Raw genomic sequence first — 17,154 nt, 5'->3', positions numbered from 1 at the left:
TCGAAAGCTAGATGACAGCGTAGGCTGCTATCATTTGATTTTTGGAACACGTTACTGTAGGGCCATTATTCAAAAAGATAAAAAAAATAAACAATCACATAAAAATCACCCTTAGAAAATTTCAAATCTCCTTTTTAATATTTTATTAAATATAAACAGACTTTGCTTTACAAGAACATGGATGTTATGGAGAAAGAAAGACAAGAAGTCTTGATTGTGTCAGGCTTTGAATACGAACAGCAAGGCAGATGATCCATAACTGATGCGACTACTGCTCCTGAAAGAGACCAGAGAAAACAAATCAGGACAGAAACACTGATCTTCAGATTCGTTGAAGCAGGGAGATCCCATGAATAAGATCCTATGTTAAAATAAAAAAAACAACTCAAGAAAAAAAAAAAAAAAAAAAAGTACAAACTGTTGTGAAAAAATACCTAAAAAAGCATGCATATGAAATTTAAGTAATAAGTATCAAGACTTACTTAATCAGGTGATTTTTGATAATTTAAGTGTTTAGAGTTTTTTTTATTAGCATTAAGCATTAAAATATGTATTTCTGATATAATCTGAATATGCTAAATGTTCATATTTCCAATTGACTGTGTCACATGTTTTGAACAATGCATGTTATTTCCAGTGAATTTATCATTTATTACGATTATTTAATTTGATCTGTGCACGCCTACAACTCTGGGACCTACATTATAATATTTATATGCAAAGGAATAACAATATTTATCAAACATTGCAACAAATTAATTGTTAAAGAACATAAATTACTATATAGATGGGCAAAGTACATTTTTGTCAGGGTTACAATTATTATATAAAACCATAATTACTTGAAAAAAATAGTTTTGTATATTTTATTTCAGCTAACTGCAATGAAAAATTTCTCATTTAAGTACTAAAATACTAAAAATTTCAAAATTGAAGTACTAAAATAACTAAAACAAAATAGCTAAAGTACAGACATAAAATATTGAAAATTAATAAATCATTATAAATATATTTATTATAATTAATTCATTATTAATAATCAGCCTTACATATTAAAAATAAATTAATCTGAATTTTATAATATAATATTTCTTATATAATAATATATAAACATGTTTAATATAACTATTACACATGGAGCTTTGAGTTCTGAATTATTTTGTTATATTTACTGCTCTGATAAGCTCTGATAACATCTTCCAGATGACGCTGATTAATAAAAAAAAAAAAGAAAATTATAAAAAAATAAAAATTAAAACAGAAAATGTAAATATTAAATCTACTACAAACTTTAACTTTGAATTAAAAAACAAGAAATGCAATACTCTGAACTATACTTTACCCCCTTTTTTTTTTTTTGAATGTACATTTTATAAATAATTCATAAAAAATATTGAGTGATACCTTGGATAATTCTATGCCCAAGCTCTCCAATAAAAAAAAAAAACAGACATAAACAGCTAGGTGACATTACATTTACATTTATGCAGTTAGCAGATGCTTTTATCCAAAGCGACTTCCTGTGCATTCAGGCTACACATTATTTTACCAGTATGTGACCGAGACAACACGTGATCTCTATAATCAAAACACAAACCTTAGCAACTTTACTGTGCAGTACATAATGTGACTTCAAGTCATTCTGGCAGTTGGAGTAAGCCATGCCAAGACCCAGTCCTGTCCCAAACACTATGGGCCATGTCCGGCCTGCACAAACAAATCTTCACATTAGCATGGAAGAAAACACATTCTAATAAATCTGCTTTACACAAGACATGATATAATATACACTTACGCTTGAAGAAAACAACAGAGAACACAATTCCTAGACCCAGACCGGTACCTACAAGAAACAAATATTACATATAATAAAATAAATCAGCATGCCCAAATGTGATCCAAGACCAAAACCAGTCATAAGGGTCCATTTCTTAAAAAATTCAGATTTATACATCTGAATAAATAAGCTTTCTATTGATGTATGGTCTGGATGTGAATGATGTAAATCTCGAATCTGAGGTTGCAAGAGACAAAACAAATGGAGGAAGTCGTCTAAATTAAGTTCTTAGCAATGCATATTACTGATCAAAAGTTAAGTTTTTTTTTATATATACAGTAGGAAATTCACCTTAATAGGGGTAAATTATCTTCAAAATGATCTTCATGATTTCTACTTAATATCCTAATGATTGTTGGTACAAAAGAAAAATCGATCATTTTGACCCATGCAATGTATTGTTGGATTGCTACAAATATCCCTGTGCTACTATCCCATTACCTTTACAAAAAGGTACAGTTTTATACCTAGAGTGTACATATTATTACCAAAAAGCAACAAAGGTGAAAAGGTACTGCCCCAGATACAGTCTGTATTAATGGTAATCTAAAGTATACGATGATAATTACCATGGTAACGTTACATAGTAGAAAAACAGTAAACAAAACAAACAAAATAAAAAAAGAATTTTAACATCGTAGGTCTAAAACCTAGCTTAGTAGTAAGCGGTCCTAGTAGTATTTTTTTTATATATATATATAACATAAATGATACCGTGACGTTAGTTCTCGAAGCCTAATGAGCTCTTTAAAAAAATATCATTTATATGCGTCCTAGTCGAGTGAACGTCTTTTCAGTGACCTGAGCGCCCAACACGGACGTGACAACAGAGCTGATTATTAAATATCATGAGTTCTTACCGAATTTAATCGCGCTGTCTGCGAGGCAGCGGTCCCACTTCTGGCCGAGCTCTTTCTCAGACATGATAACAGCGGACGGCGGCAGTAACGCGGATGACTTTGGCTTGAAGGTACGCTGTCATACTTCCCTTCCTTCCCCGGCGAGAGGAGTGTGCACGCGCTGCGGCGTGGCGCCACCCGCTGGACAGGCGGAGGAAAAGTGCACGTTTATGTTACTTTGTTATGAAAAAAAAAAAAAAAAAAAAAAAAAAAAAAAAAAATATATATATATATATATATATATATATATATATATATATATATATATATATATATATATATATATATATATATATATATATATATATATATAATTTTAAGTACCATAATACTTATTAGTATAAATTATTAGTTTATAACTGACAACTAAGGAAAATCCGAAATTCAGTATCCCAGAAAATTAGAATATTCTGAAAAGGTTCAATATTGAAGACACCTGGTGCCACACTCTAATCAGCTAATTAACTCAAAACTGAAAAAGGTCTTTAAATGGTCTCTCAGTCTAGTTCTGTAGGCTACACAATCATGGGGAAAGACTGCTGACTTGACAGATGTCCCAAAGATGACCACTGACACCTACGCAGGAGCTAAACCATTTAGGGCCTTACAGGTAAGTAATGATAACTTGTAACTGATAAGGAACTTAATAGGTAGCCAGTGCAGAGACTGTAAAATTGAGGTAATATGATCATATTTTCTTGACCTGGTAAGGACTCTAGCTGCTGCATTTTGGACCACCTGTAGCTTGTTTTGTGAAGATGCAGGACAACCACATGCTTCCTGCTGTTGACCAACATTATGGAGATGCAGATTTCATTTTCCAACAGGACTTGGCACCTGCACACAGTGCCAAAGCTACCAGTACCTGGTTTAAGGACCATGGTATCCCTGTCCTGAAAATCTATGGGATATTGTGAAGAGAAAAATGTGATATGCCAGACCCAAGAACAGGGGCAGGGGCGTAGTGGCAATCGTGACGATCGGGACTTTTCATGAACGGCCCAAAAAAAAGCACGCAAATTGACAGTCAGGAAGGATTAGCGTAGTTGCATAAGATTTAATGATACCCCCAGGCAAGAAGAGAAAGCAAAGGAGGGGCCGAAAAGGCCAGAATGAAGAAGCGGATGCTGGAGGAGAATGCATCAAAGCAGTGCTTTAAGTGGCCTAAAAGAGGTGCCGGTGCTCTATTATAGCCACAAAAAAAAAAATTCTGTTTTGTTTTTGTGATGACGCCTTATCCCTTGAGGTAACAACATCTATATTGAAGGGGTTTTATATACAGCAGTCAACAGGCGACCTTAATAATAAATCATTTTATTAGTTTGTGGATTTGCTTGAGCTAGAAAGAACTACCGAACATAAATAAAATGTGCAAAAGGATTTTGAAAAAAATACCCTTAGAAAGAGCTACTGCATTCAAACTGACTCAAATGATTCGCGAACCCACTCCGAACTCCCGAACTGATTCAAATGATTCGCGATCCCCAAACTGACTCAAATGATTCGCGAACCCGCTCCGAACTCCCGAACTGATTCAAATGATTTGCGATCCGCAAATTGACTCAATGATTCGCGAACCCGCTACGAACTCCCGAACTGACTCAAATTATTTGCGATCCAGCTCCGAACTCCCAAACTGACTCAAATGATTCGCGATCGCCAAACTGACTCAAATGATTCGCGAACCAGCTACGAACTCCCGAACTGACTCAAATGATTCGCGAACCCGCTCCGAACTCCCGATCTGACTCATTGGCGCCGCTCAAGCATTAACGCACGTTATTGCCAGGCGGTAAGGAAGTCGACCGGAAGTTGAAGTCAGCCGGGTGCCACCATCTTTTAGCAGAACTTCACTTGCATTAGCATTCCCATTGACTCCCATTCATTTAGGCGTCACTTTGACAGTGAATAACTTTACATCTGAGGCGTTTAAAGACTCCTTTTGTCCATTATTTATTTCTAAAGATACACGACAATGTATAAAGGGCTCCATTACCTTCTATGTTACATTATGGACCCATAGAAACAGTTTTTGTAAAAATAGGCTAACGATTGCGTCATAACCACTCGTCTCTCTGTCGCATTACCGTACAGACAGGAGTAGAAGCTCGCAGGCAATTAACTTAATATGGCGTACTGGCGTGACATTTTAAAATATTATACAAAATAATTAATCCGAATACTTACTCCTGCTCACTCATGCCAAAGAACTCCCCGCTCAAGCTCGCCGTCTCTGCAAGATTAACGATGGCAGTTTGCACGCACAGCTACACAGCTAAAAATGGGCTTCACTTGTCTCAAGGGTCGCTGTGTCCATTTCTTTTACTTTATTATACACTTTATTCCTTTACTTTTACTTATTTAATATACAAAACTGTTTCACTTTTTGAATGGAATTAGTGAAATAAATCAACTTATTATAACTAATTATATGACGTGTGTGTGTATGTGTGTGTGTATGTATGTATATATATATATATATATATATATATATTCAAAACATTGTTTATATTTTAAATTGGATCGTATTTTTACATTTTCTTACGCAGATGGAAAGATAAAATATTTAGAAAATATATATTTTTAAACTAATTAAACAAAAAAAAAAATTCAGATATTACGGGTAAACTAACATATTTTTAATATTTTTATGAATATTTTCTGTAAATATTAATTTTAGCTTAATAATTAGACAATGCAAATTATTTTAAAAAAAAAACAATATCCCTTTAGTTTATTTCACAGGAAAATAGAATATTTTAATATTTAGCAAGATTATCTTTCACACCATATGATGGTTTCTAGGAAGACATTCATACAATATCATACTTCATCATTTATCACATAAACATTGAATACTTGTATTTTATTTTACATACTGTGTCATACAAAATAACAATTGCAGTACATATGATTGCTTTCCTGAGATGAAAATGAAAATACAACAACTTACAATAAAAAGACTGGCAAATGCTTATAGAGGCATTTTAAAGAAGATTCTCATCGCAAAACAGTGCATGTTACACAACGTATGAGATCATCACATCAAACTGCTTAAAGATGCAACACTGCTGATACATACAACTTTCTTAATAGCTAGTTACGTAATAGGTCTGTTAATAATTGTTTTCACATATATAGAGTGTACTCCACAATTTACTAATGTGACCTAAAAAGACCTATGATCCTGCTAAGACAAAATCAATTTAAGACAAAATCCTCATTTTAAAATACACTTCTTTCTTTTTTAATGCAAAATGAACACAGCCAAAGCTGATCTATAATGCACATTTGCGTAGAAGTTATTAAGCATATATTAAAAAACTAAAGAGGTGATAGGTCTTTCCTGAACAAACACATTAGCATCATTAATAATATCAAACATCAGAAAGTGCATCATCGGGCAGCAGGAAGTTAAACCACCGTCAGAACAGTTCAATTCAACACTAAAGAACCCGATACAGATATTCATGTCAGTAGACATACAAATATACAAACATTTCCTCGTTTAGGGCTCTTGTTTCTTTGGGCTCTCTGCTGGGTTTTGCGGCCTCACGGAGCTGTTGCTGATGGACAGCAGACCCCTGAGCTCCTTATTTTCAATCTGCATCAAGAAAAAGATATGTTACATGAACATATGAAAGCAGAAATGATAAGGTGATGAATTACAATGAAGCCATTACTTGGAGCTGTGCCAGTTGCTCTTTTACAGAGCAGTAACGCCGCTCATCCATCTGAACAGCCTGACGCATTACTTGACCCATTTCACAGATCCGCTCCAACTGGCTTTGAACCTCCTGGAATAAAGGCTTCTTTTAGGTTGCATTCTGTCTGATTTTTGAACATGAATAGTAGATGCAAAGTTTTAAAAGAATAGGTCACCTAAAAAAATGACTCGCCTTCAGGCCATCCAGAGTTTGTTTCTTCAAGTGAACAGATTTGGAGAAATGTAGCGTTATGTCACTTGCTCACCAGTGGATCCTCTGCAGTGAATGGGTGCCTTCAGAATGAGAGTTGATAAAAACACCACAATAATCTACACCCCTCCAGTCCACCAGTTAATGTCTTGTGAAGTGAAAAGCTACAAATCCATCAATATGTTTTTAACATCAACCCGTTGCCTCCAGCTAAAATGTGAGTGCTGTATTCATAATATAGCTTTCTTCTGTGAAAAGCGGTCTCGTCTGAAGCAGTAGAGAAATATGAACAGATCAAGCATCATTTACAAGCAAAAACTGTTTGTGGATTTTAATGTGAGAGGACAACAGGAGATGGACTTTTTCACTGAAGGAAGCATTATTATGGATTATGGATTCATATTTCTGCCAGAAGCAAGTTTAAAACACCTTAATGATGGATTTGTTTTTACAAACACGCAGCTTTATGCTTCATAAGATATTAACTGATGGACTGGAGTGGTGTGGATTATTGTGATGTTTTTATCAGCTGTTTGGACTCTCATTCTGACGGCACCCATTCACAGTAGAGGATCCACTGGTGAGCAAGTGATGGAATGCTTTGATGGAATGATTTCTCCAAATGTGTTCTGATAAAGAAACAAACGCATCTACATCTTGGAGTACATTTATAACTCATTCTCAGTTTTGTGTGAGGTCTGGCACCTTGGCATGATCCTGGTGAAGGCTGAGCACAGGTTTGGTATCCAGCTCTTTCTTTTCCATCATCAGCTGAAGCATCTGTTTTCGGTATCGGCCCATGATCAGCTCTAAAGCGTACTGGTGCTCCTCCAGAGAGAGGCAGAGCTCTGTGAACAGCACAAACAGTTGAATCAGGGATTCCTTGTAAAAAAAAAAAAGCAAGAGACTGAAGAAACTCGTGCCGTCTTGCCTCTGTTCTCCTGTTGGAGGTCTTTGATTTGGGTGTTCTCCTGTGTCAGCAGGACGTGAGGTTTGTGTCTGGACAGCTCCTGATACTCTGTGCTTTCCTCCATGTACTAAATACAGAAAAAAACAGAAATTCATGAGTAGTTTTTGGTTATTCTTCATTTATTAGTTATTAGAGACGCACCATAAATAGGGTCCTAGAACTGCAACAACTAAATTGACAACAAATTTGATTGTCAGTTAGATAGTGTGCACTATGTGTCTATATTAACAGCCTTTTGTTCATCAGTCCAGATCTTGCTCACTAAACCCCATACTGTACAATAAATGTCTCATATTGTCCAATGTACAAGCAATAATACATGCACACGACTGTAATCTGCACCGTGCATGCTCTTCGATGTCATGTGTGTGCTCTGTAGGGTGGTCAGTGAGAGATTTCATATCATGCCTTGTCAGGAAGAGTGTTTTCGACCTCCTTCATGCTGTGGATCTTCTGGCTGAGGATGCTGGACTGCTCGATGAGAGTCTCTGCGGCCGTGTCGTGCTCCTTCAGCCGCTCCAGCAGCGTCCGCGCGTCGCCCAGCACCTTCTCCAGCGAGCACGACATCTCCGCCGGCTTCAGTTCACAGCAGCTCCGCTACACTCACACCACACCCAGCCTGATGCACAGCACTCCAGTTAGAAAGATGATGAGATATATTACATATTTACTGCCTTATAGCGATCACTAAATACAAATCTAGTAAAGTAATCGATTAAGGAAAGCTGTCAACTAAGTAAAGGAACTTCCTGCACTAGTCAACAAATACGTCACCTCTTTTGATTCCCTTCTTTGTTTCCTGGTGCGTTCGGAAATGTATTTTCAAAATAAAAGCCCCGTTTGGGTTAAAAAACAAATATATATATATATATATATATATATATATATATATATATATAATTATTTGTTTTTGGGCTTTTATTTTGTATTTTTTACATTATCATTATTATATTATAGAATTAAAATTATATTAATGTTTTTATATTATAATATTTTAGCAGCTTAAAATTCACAAATTGACATGTTCACACATTCTGTTGAAATAATCTACAAATATCTCACATGAGTTGATGATATCATTCTCTTACATTTGTTTGTATTCAATAATAATAATAATAATAAAAAGATTATATAAGTTATCTCTACATAATAGAAGAAAGATAGGATAGAAGAAAGTTTATAAGTATAACATCTAACAAATGACACACTTAAAGTAGTTAAGGTAAAAATAAAAGTACTCAAATAATTTTTAATTAATATAAAATAAAATCATACACACACACACACTACTTGACCCATTAACACTAGCATTTCTATTTCTATTTCTAGTTCTATTTCTATTTTACTATTAGAAAAAAATGACCCTCTAACAATATACTCTGTATACTTGTTAATTCTATTTATTAAAAAATATATTGTTTCAATACGAATGGCATTAGCTTGCAATGACTGTAAAATAAACATGAAACCCTTTCAAATATTTCAGTAGTGTAGAAAACACCATGACGCATTAGCATGGAAAACTACAAACATGTACTTTACTTAATGTTTTGCATAAATCACAGCAAATTCATAATATATAAAGTGTACATTAACAAAGCCATGCAAAATTTGGAAGTAACTGTGTCCTTATGTAAACCATTACTTGAAAATCCCTTTATGGTAAGGAAATAATAAAAATAAAGCAGTAAGCTGAGAACATTTGGTCTGATTTGAATAGCACTTGGTTCTATATATTCAAAACTGCTCTGTAAGTTGGTCTTTTTATGGCATCACATTTGTTTATAGCAGCTGATGATCTCACACCGTCACCATTATGTCATTCAGGTCCTTGCGTTTGAGGTCAGGCACTTTGGCGTCAGATGCAGGGTAGCCAACAGGAAGCAGTATTAGAAGCTTCTCATTGGCCGGCCGCTGGAGGAGGAGCCTGAGCTGTGGTCCACAGTTCAAAGGAGTGGTCGTCACGGTAACCAGCCCAACATTCTGACAGCAAACATGTGAACAATGGAATATTGCATGTCATTCAAATCAAAGAGCCACATTTTTTTAAACAAATGCTTGATTAGTGTTTTTTTTGTTTTTGCATCTGACCTGCAGAGCAGCCAGCAGAATGCCACAGGAGATGGACACGCTGATTTCATTGTAATAGTGAGTCTTTTTCTTGCCGCTGGGCAGAATTCCATATGTCTGTTTAAACACTAGAATCAAATACGGAGCCACATCCAGATACTCCTTCACCCAGTTTGTCCTGTGAAAGACACTTGTTTTTACGTCTTTATCATTTTTTTTTGTGAATTCTGAAGTCATATAAATTCTTCAAATGAAATTAGTTATAGCAGGGCCACTGACCACAAAGTGGCTCTAGTAACACAGGAGTTTATGAAAACATTGTATACACGTAATAATTATATTATTAAAATATAACATCTATGTTTATCTGTAAATCCTACCAAAAATCTCATCAATAAATAATATTTATAAAACTATAATAATAATAAATGTAATATTGTAATAACTATAATAAATTATATTATATACTACGGTATATAGTATTATCAATGCTATTTCATTTGATAATTACATTTACATTTAGTCATTTAAATTGCATAAATATTACTATTTCAAAAAATGTTTATTGTATTTCTGTATAGAGTATAACAACAACAACATTAATGATTTTTCATATATTATTATTAAATTACTTTGCATAGTGTTATAATAATAATAATGGCATCATATCATTATTATGATTATATTACAGTTTACATATAATACATATTATTATTTTGATACATAATAATATTAAATGATTGTGTATTCCATTTCACCTATAATATAATATTAAATAAAAAAATATTTTTACAATAATAATTCGTTTTATAATTTATTATAGTTATATTAATATTATGATTGACATCCGTTTGAAACAAGGTTATCCATAGTAAAAATAAATAAATAAATAAAATGGAAAAATGTAACCACAAGGGGGCACTAATATCATAGCTAAATGCATTTTAGTCAATATTATTATATGAGTCTGTATTTATTGTATTAAAATTTTAAACACATAATACTATAGTACATACACGAGGTAATAGTACAATAATAAGCAAAACTAGTAATGAATTAATTATGTATATAACTATATATGATGTAGTCTCTTGTCTATTTGAAACACACCTCAGTTTCTTCAGGTCTTGGACCCACTTGTCTCCCATCCTTTGCTTGTAGTTGATCTCCTCCTCTTCCTCAATGATCTCTCTGATCTTGTGTTTGACATCTGCATCAGACACCACCACAAACGTCCAGGGCTCAGTGTGAGCTCCACTAGGTGCAGTGCCTTACACACACACACACACACACACACACACACACATAGATACACACACACAAACAGACAGGAGATGAGTGCTGGAGACAAAGGTTTGGCTTTGAATTTTTTTTTTCCTTTGAGCTGAATAGGCATTTGCCACCTCTGCCGAATCAGACTAAAATTCAGCCCTGATTGTGACTGCATTACCTGCAGTGCGTATGACATTGTCAATCACTTCTTTTGGTACCGGTTCTGGACTGATGAAGCGAACAGACCGTCTCAGATTCATGAGCGAGTAGAACTTCTCAGATCGTTCCAGCATCTCAGTAGCAGAGTACCGAGCTGGGGTGTATGGGATATGGCGTAGGTCTTCTTCCTCTGTTGTGTCTAGCCAATCATCATCATGCTCCTCTGTGCACAGACAATCGATTGAGTCACCAACACCAATAAACAGAAACACAATTCCACATCGGGACATGCCTCAGGTCTTTAAAGGAACAGTCTCTCGATTAAAGGAACAGTTTGGATTCTTTGCATTGAATGGGTGCCATCGGAATGAGTTTTTAATCAGCTGTTTGGACTCTCATTCTGACAGCAGCCATTCACTGCAGAGGATCCATCGGGGTGATCAAGTGATGGAATGCTAAATTTCTCCAAATCTATTCCCATGAAAATTTTTTACTCTACTCGTTGTGTTTTGTTTTGAAAATGTTTGTCATTGAATGGAAGAACATAAAAAATTATGATTGCATATCATGAAACTAAATATGAGCAGTATATAAACAGTAATTGTTCAATAGACATTAAAAGGCTATTTTCAAAGTGGGCTGTAATAGAGCATGTCGCAACTTCTTAAGCAAGACTTTTATGGACTTTAACTTTTGCATTCTGTTCAAAACCTTTTCCCCAGCACAGAGTTCTTACCTTCTTTGAGATCTCAAACTTTAAGATCTCTTCAAAAGTTCTGCATCAGTAAACTCTCTTCAAACCATCTTCACATAAATGCTATTGAGTGCAGTTTACGGTTACGTTCCACTCTTGTACTGACTCGAACCATTTGTTCCTTGAATTAATAGTTTACTATTTAACATTCTAGTGTACTTTTGTACATTTTATTAATTTTGCATGCATATATATACAAAATCCATCCAAAGACCTCTTATGCATATGTAAAAAAAAAAAAACAAATTATATATATGTGTGTGATTGTTATATTTTTTTTTTTTTACATATGCATAAGAGGTCTTTGGGTGGATTTTGCAGATGTTTGTGGGAAATAAAATATTTTTTAATACTGAAAACACATATTATTTATTTTATATACAATAAGATAATATGTATAGACAGGACAGTGCATGCAAAAGTAAAAGCTGAGGTCAACTCCTTAATAGCACTGTAATATGTGTGTTTTAGTAGTGTTGTAGTGGTGGAGAGTACCGTTGTGTTTGCTGCTGATTTCTGTATCATCCTGCAGATCCTCGTCCACCCAGGGTTTGGAGGTCTGGTCTGAACGCCCCTGCTTTGATCTGGTTTGTCTCCTCTGGGAGTTTTTGAAGAGAAACCCGATAATCACACACAAAACCGCTACGAACACCGGAGTAAGAGACGAAAACACCGCCATGATGGACGAGTGAAGTCTGAAGGAGTTTCACTCAAAGGGGAGGGTCTCACTTTCTTCTGTTAATGTTAAACAGCTCCCAGGGAACATACAGACAGGACACACGATCAAAGTCCTTTGATTATCACACACAATCATTCATATATATGTAATAGCCTACTTTTAATAATTATAAACTTAGTTTCGAGTTATCCATCATTTAATATTGTGTTAATATTAATTATAAATTAAAAATGAAAAGAAATCAATACAATATTATTCTGCACGTTACATCGATACTTCCTCAGCAGTGATGGGCGGGTTGATCCGAAATGAGCGGGTGACTGCGGTCATATTTTTAATGATACTCGGGTTGCGGTCGGTCGGGTTGTTTGAAATAAAGATGCCAATTAAACCTTTGTAATTTATATAGTACTAGATACAATTTTGAAATACATTGGCCTACACATTATTTGCTGAATAACTGGCGCGAATAGAGTGACCACCTGTCCCGCTTTACTTGTAGGCTACTGTACATAATTTTTACCCTTTGTACCGCCTCACGCAAATTGAGCACCTGTCCCTCTTTTTCATTCGACCCTGCCTAGTGTTAATGTCCAATAGTTCAGCGGAGAGCAATTAAAGCGTTAGTCGATAGGGTGAGTAGTACGTCAATCAAACTGTTGACTGTTGCACGAACGCCTCCTCAACATTTGTCAACAATCTCAAATTGAGAGCGCGCGCGCTGTTCGGTCTGGTTAAACAGTCATGGCCAGTGTGGCCACGAAAAAGAGAAGATGTACTTTTAATAACGAATGGACCGCAACATACGTTAAGACCTGTAGATGGCGAAGCAGAGAGAGCTTTTTGCATTTCATGCAAAAGCAGTTTTTCTGTGGGACATGGTGGAGAATACGACGTGAAGCGACATGGTGCATGTGAGTACCACAGAAAAAAGCACATACTCAAGAAACATGCAAATCAGTGAAATCGTTTTTCAATAAAACAAAAGACCCACAGGTTAACAAAGTTTGGGCAGCAGACATCACACTCATTAATATTGCTCGACTGCCAGGGGCGGATCTACCAGGGTAGCAAATGCCACCCTAAAAGAAAGCCTTGCCACCCCAGTTGTCAGCAACGAATTAAAGGTTATGGCCAATTTGAAAATTTACCAGCGCGAATCTTTCGTGATGCATGATCCCGCTCTGAACTCCCGATCTGATTCAAATGATTCGCGAACCCGCTCCGAACTCCCGAACTGACTCAAATGATTCGCGAACCCGCTCCGAACTCCCGAACTGACTCAAATGATTCGCGAACCCGCTTCGAACTCTCGAATTGATTTAAATGATCCGCGAAGCCGCTCCGAACTCCCTAACTGATTCAAATGATTTGCGATCCCCAAACTGACTCAAATGATTCGCGAAACCGCTCCGAACTCCCGAACTGACTCAAATGATTTGCTATCCCCAAACTGACTCAAATGATCCGCGAAGCCGCTCCGAACTCCCGAACTGACTCAAATGATTTGCGATCCCCAAACTGACTCAAATGATTCGCGATCCTGCTCCAAACTCCCGAGCTGACTCAAATGATTCGCGAATCCGCTTCGAACTCTCGAATTGATTCAAATGATCCGCGAAGCCGCTCCGAACTCCCGAACTGATTCAAATGATTTGCGATCCCTAAACTGACTCAAATGATTCGCGAACCCGCTCCGAACTCCAGAAACTGACTCAAATGATTTGCGATCCCCATTACTGACTCAAATGATTCGCGATCCCGCTCCGAACTCCCGAACCGACTCAATCTGCTTAGGGCACCAACTCCCTGAAGGGGGCACCACCATCCCAGTCGCTCCAAAAAAAAAAAAAAAAACTTCCTCCATTGTCCCATTCGCGCTCGCGACCGCTCGCACCTCATGTTTGCGGCTGAATGTTCATAATTGATGGATGAATCCAATTCAGCGAAGAGAAAAGAAAACTAAGAGTAAAAAAAAAAAAAAACAACAACAACCAGACATAAAGTTGGCTTGACGTTGGACGAGTATCAAATTTAGGGACCATCTCTAAAGTTACATGCGAAAATATTTATTTGGAAATATTTTCGAAATGGACAAAGTAACAATATCTTTTAAGTAATTACTTGATATGAACGTTATTGAACTAAAGCAATATCAAGCCCGTCGAGACCATTTCGATATGAGCAGAGATTAACAGTTTTTGCTTGTCTTAATACTGCTTAAATATCCTATATCTTATATATATATATATATATATATATATATATATATATATATATAATATCTAGGATACGTGAAACATATATCTTAATCAAATCATATTATTGTATCATAAAATATTCCGTATATGATATCCTATAACAACTTATATTATTATGAATATATTTATGAAAATATAATTTATGAAATAGTAGGCTAGGCCTCTGTTGATTCTGAAATCCCAAAAATAAATAAATAAATAATACTGGAGGCGCTGCTGTCTCATTTAAATCTCCTTAAAGCATATTTAGCATCAATATCGGCAAACATGTTTTTTTTTTCCAAGAAAAAACAGGAATATCTAGTGGGCCTAAACATCATGCTGTAAAGTAAATGACACATTACAAACGGGAATTATTAGATGGTTTATGGCATATCTATTTTTTTTCACTGGTGTGTTCAGACTAGAAGAAATCCACCATAAAGTAGCTATTGAAAAAAAAAATCAAGCAAATATCAGAGCCACAGTGCTGTTGGCACGACATTTTTTAATTTAATTGAAAATCTCTCACACACGCTCACCATGATATTATAATGCATTCACATTTGAATGATGAGCTCAAAAGTTAATTTAATGATATCAATCATAATAGCACAGGAAAATCACTTCATATCACAAAATGAAAATGGTATGTCATTACTGCACTTTTGCCAGTGATTACAATTCCCCTGTGGAGACTCAAGGAAACATACGTTTGATATGCAGGTAGCAATATGAAGGCTTATATTTATTTACTCACTTAGGATTTATGTTGTCATACACCATTGATGATCATTTAAAGGTCAAGCAAAGGACATTTTTTAGTAAATGTTGTTCTGTTGTTGCTTTTATTATTGAAGTCATGTAATTTGCGTCACTGTATGTTGTTTTTCTCACAGACATGAAATAATCAAAACAGATGGTGGGTGGTATATGCACTGCCTTGATGCCGTCTGCAATATTGTGTAGCTACACACACACACACAAAGGCAAATGTTTAATTGCATGCTTTTAAGAGCTCTTAATCTGCTTTACAGTAGCATCTGTGACCACACTAGCATATCTGAGCAGTATAAACCTGTATATCAGATCAGTGTATGTCATTAAATGCACATAGAAGAATAGTTTACCCAAAAATGTAAGTTTTCTGAAAATTGACTTACCATCAGGCCATCCAAAATTTAAATGAGTTTATTTAATCAAAACAGATTTGGAGGAATGTAGCATTGCATCACTTGCTCACCAGTGGATCCTCTGCAGTGAATGGGTGCCGTCAGAATGAGAGTCCAAACAGTTTTATCATTTTATTTTTAAAGATATGAAACATACAACATCTGAAATGCAATTAATCTCTGACATTATAGAAAACACATTGAAAATGTCCAAACATGCTGTTATTTTTACTGTTGACTGATTCAAGCCTTGACGCTTAACATAGTCGTGCTGTGATGGTTAGAAGAGCTCAGAAACTCATTTGCGATAATTGCATTTCAGTGTGAGGATAACAAGCTTGTCTAACCCCCAATTTCTGTTTGAAAAGGGAGACGAATTTCTGCCCAGTCAGATTTCAGCATCACACATCCATATCACAACCATTTCATGCTGTCCAATCTCAGCATCACTCTAAGAGGGAGACATGCAACCTGACTGAACCCAATAAGAAAGTAAGAGAAGTATTAAAAAAATCTCAAATTATGAATATCTAAAAATATTTAAAATGATCAAAAAGCAAGGCACTTATTAAGGCACACTTATTTTGTACTCTAATAGCATGAATTAATTGTCAACACTGAATTGCAGTTATTCAGTTCAGTGCACACAGACTGAAGTATTTTAAGTCTTTGGTTCTTTTAATTGTGATGATTTTGACTCACATTTAACAAAAACCCACCAATTCACCACAAATCATCTCAACAAATTAGACTATGGTGACATGCAAATCAGCTAATCAACTCAAAAACCTGCAAAGGTTTCCTGAGCCTTCAAATGGTCTCTGACAATCATTGACACCCTTCACAAGGGGGATAAGCCACAAACATTCAGTACCACAAGGAAGTTAGCATACGTTGTTTCTATTTGTATTTAGCTTTAATTTTAAATAAAACACGCATCCTTGTGGTGCGGAGGACACAGAAGAGCACGGTAATATGGAGTGACACAGAGGAGACTGTTGACAAAGGAATTATTGAATAAAGTCATTATTTTTGTTTTCTTCGCTTGCAAAAAGTGTTCCTGTCACTTCATATAACACAGATTGTGAAGTATTCATATTCTGACAAACAACTTTTCGTAGCTTTTATGGACCTTGACACTGTTATCTACTTGGCAGTCTATGTCTCAAGTCTCCAGGTTTTCAT

At 35.5% G+C, this 17,154-nt stretch overlaps 3 protein-coding genes across 3 annotated transcripts; all 3 read right to left on the bottom strand.

Moving 5' to 3' along the window:
- Positions 1–119: 119 nt before the first annotated feature.
- Positions 120–2,862, bottom strand: LOC128011708 (MICOS complex subunit MIC10). The gene is made up of 4 exons (XM_052594396.1): positions 2,698–2,862; positions 1,796–1,843; positions 1,598–1,707; positions 120–277 (listed from the first exon to the last, which is right to left on the bottom strand). The coding sequence occupies exons 1-4, from the start codon at positions 2,759–2,761 to the stop codon at positions 269–271; spliced, it is 231 nt and encodes a 76-aa protein (XP_052450356.1). The 5' UTR covers positions 2,762–2,862; the 3' UTR covers positions 120–268.
- Positions 2,863–5,583: 2,721 nt separating this feature from the next.
- sike1 (suppressor of IKBKE 1) lies at positions 5,584–8,406 on the bottom strand. Its single transcript, XM_052594702.1, has 5 exons — positions 8,032–8,406; positions 7,585–7,690; positions 7,359–7,501; positions 6,420–6,533; positions 5,584–6,340 (listed from the first exon to the last, which is right to left on the bottom strand). Exons 1-5 carry the CDS (start codon positions 8,188–8,190, stop codon positions 6,245–6,247), a joined length of 618 nt encoding a protein of 205 aa, XP_052450662.1. The 5' UTR covers positions 8,191–8,406; the 3' UTR covers positions 5,584–6,244.
- Positions 8,407–9,137: 731 nt separating this feature from the next.
- iyd (iodotyrosine deiodinase) lies at positions 9,138–12,598 on the bottom strand. Its single transcript, XM_052594701.1, has 5 exons — positions 12,374–12,598; positions 11,144–11,347; positions 10,804–10,963; positions 9,715–9,871; positions 9,138–9,606 (listed from the first exon to the last, which is right to left on the bottom strand). Exons 1-5 carry the CDS (start codon positions 12,555–12,557, stop codon positions 9,424–9,426), a joined length of 888 nt encoding a protein of 295 aa, XP_052450661.1. The 5' UTR covers positions 12,558–12,598; the 3' UTR covers positions 9,138–9,423.
- Positions 12,599–17,154: the final 4,556 nt, after the last annotated feature.

This window comes from Carassius gibelio, chromosome B23 (genome assembly GCF_023724105.1).
Source record: "Carassius gibelio isolate Cgi1373 ecotype wild population from Czech Republic chromosome B23, carGib1.2-hapl.c, whole genome shotgun sequence".
NCBI lineage: Eukaryota > Metazoa > Chordata > Actinopteri > Cypriniformes > Cyprinidae > Carassius > Carassius gibelio.
The sequence above is the reverse complement of the archived record's forward strand: the minus strand, read 5'-3'. Positions and strand labels throughout refer to the sequence as shown.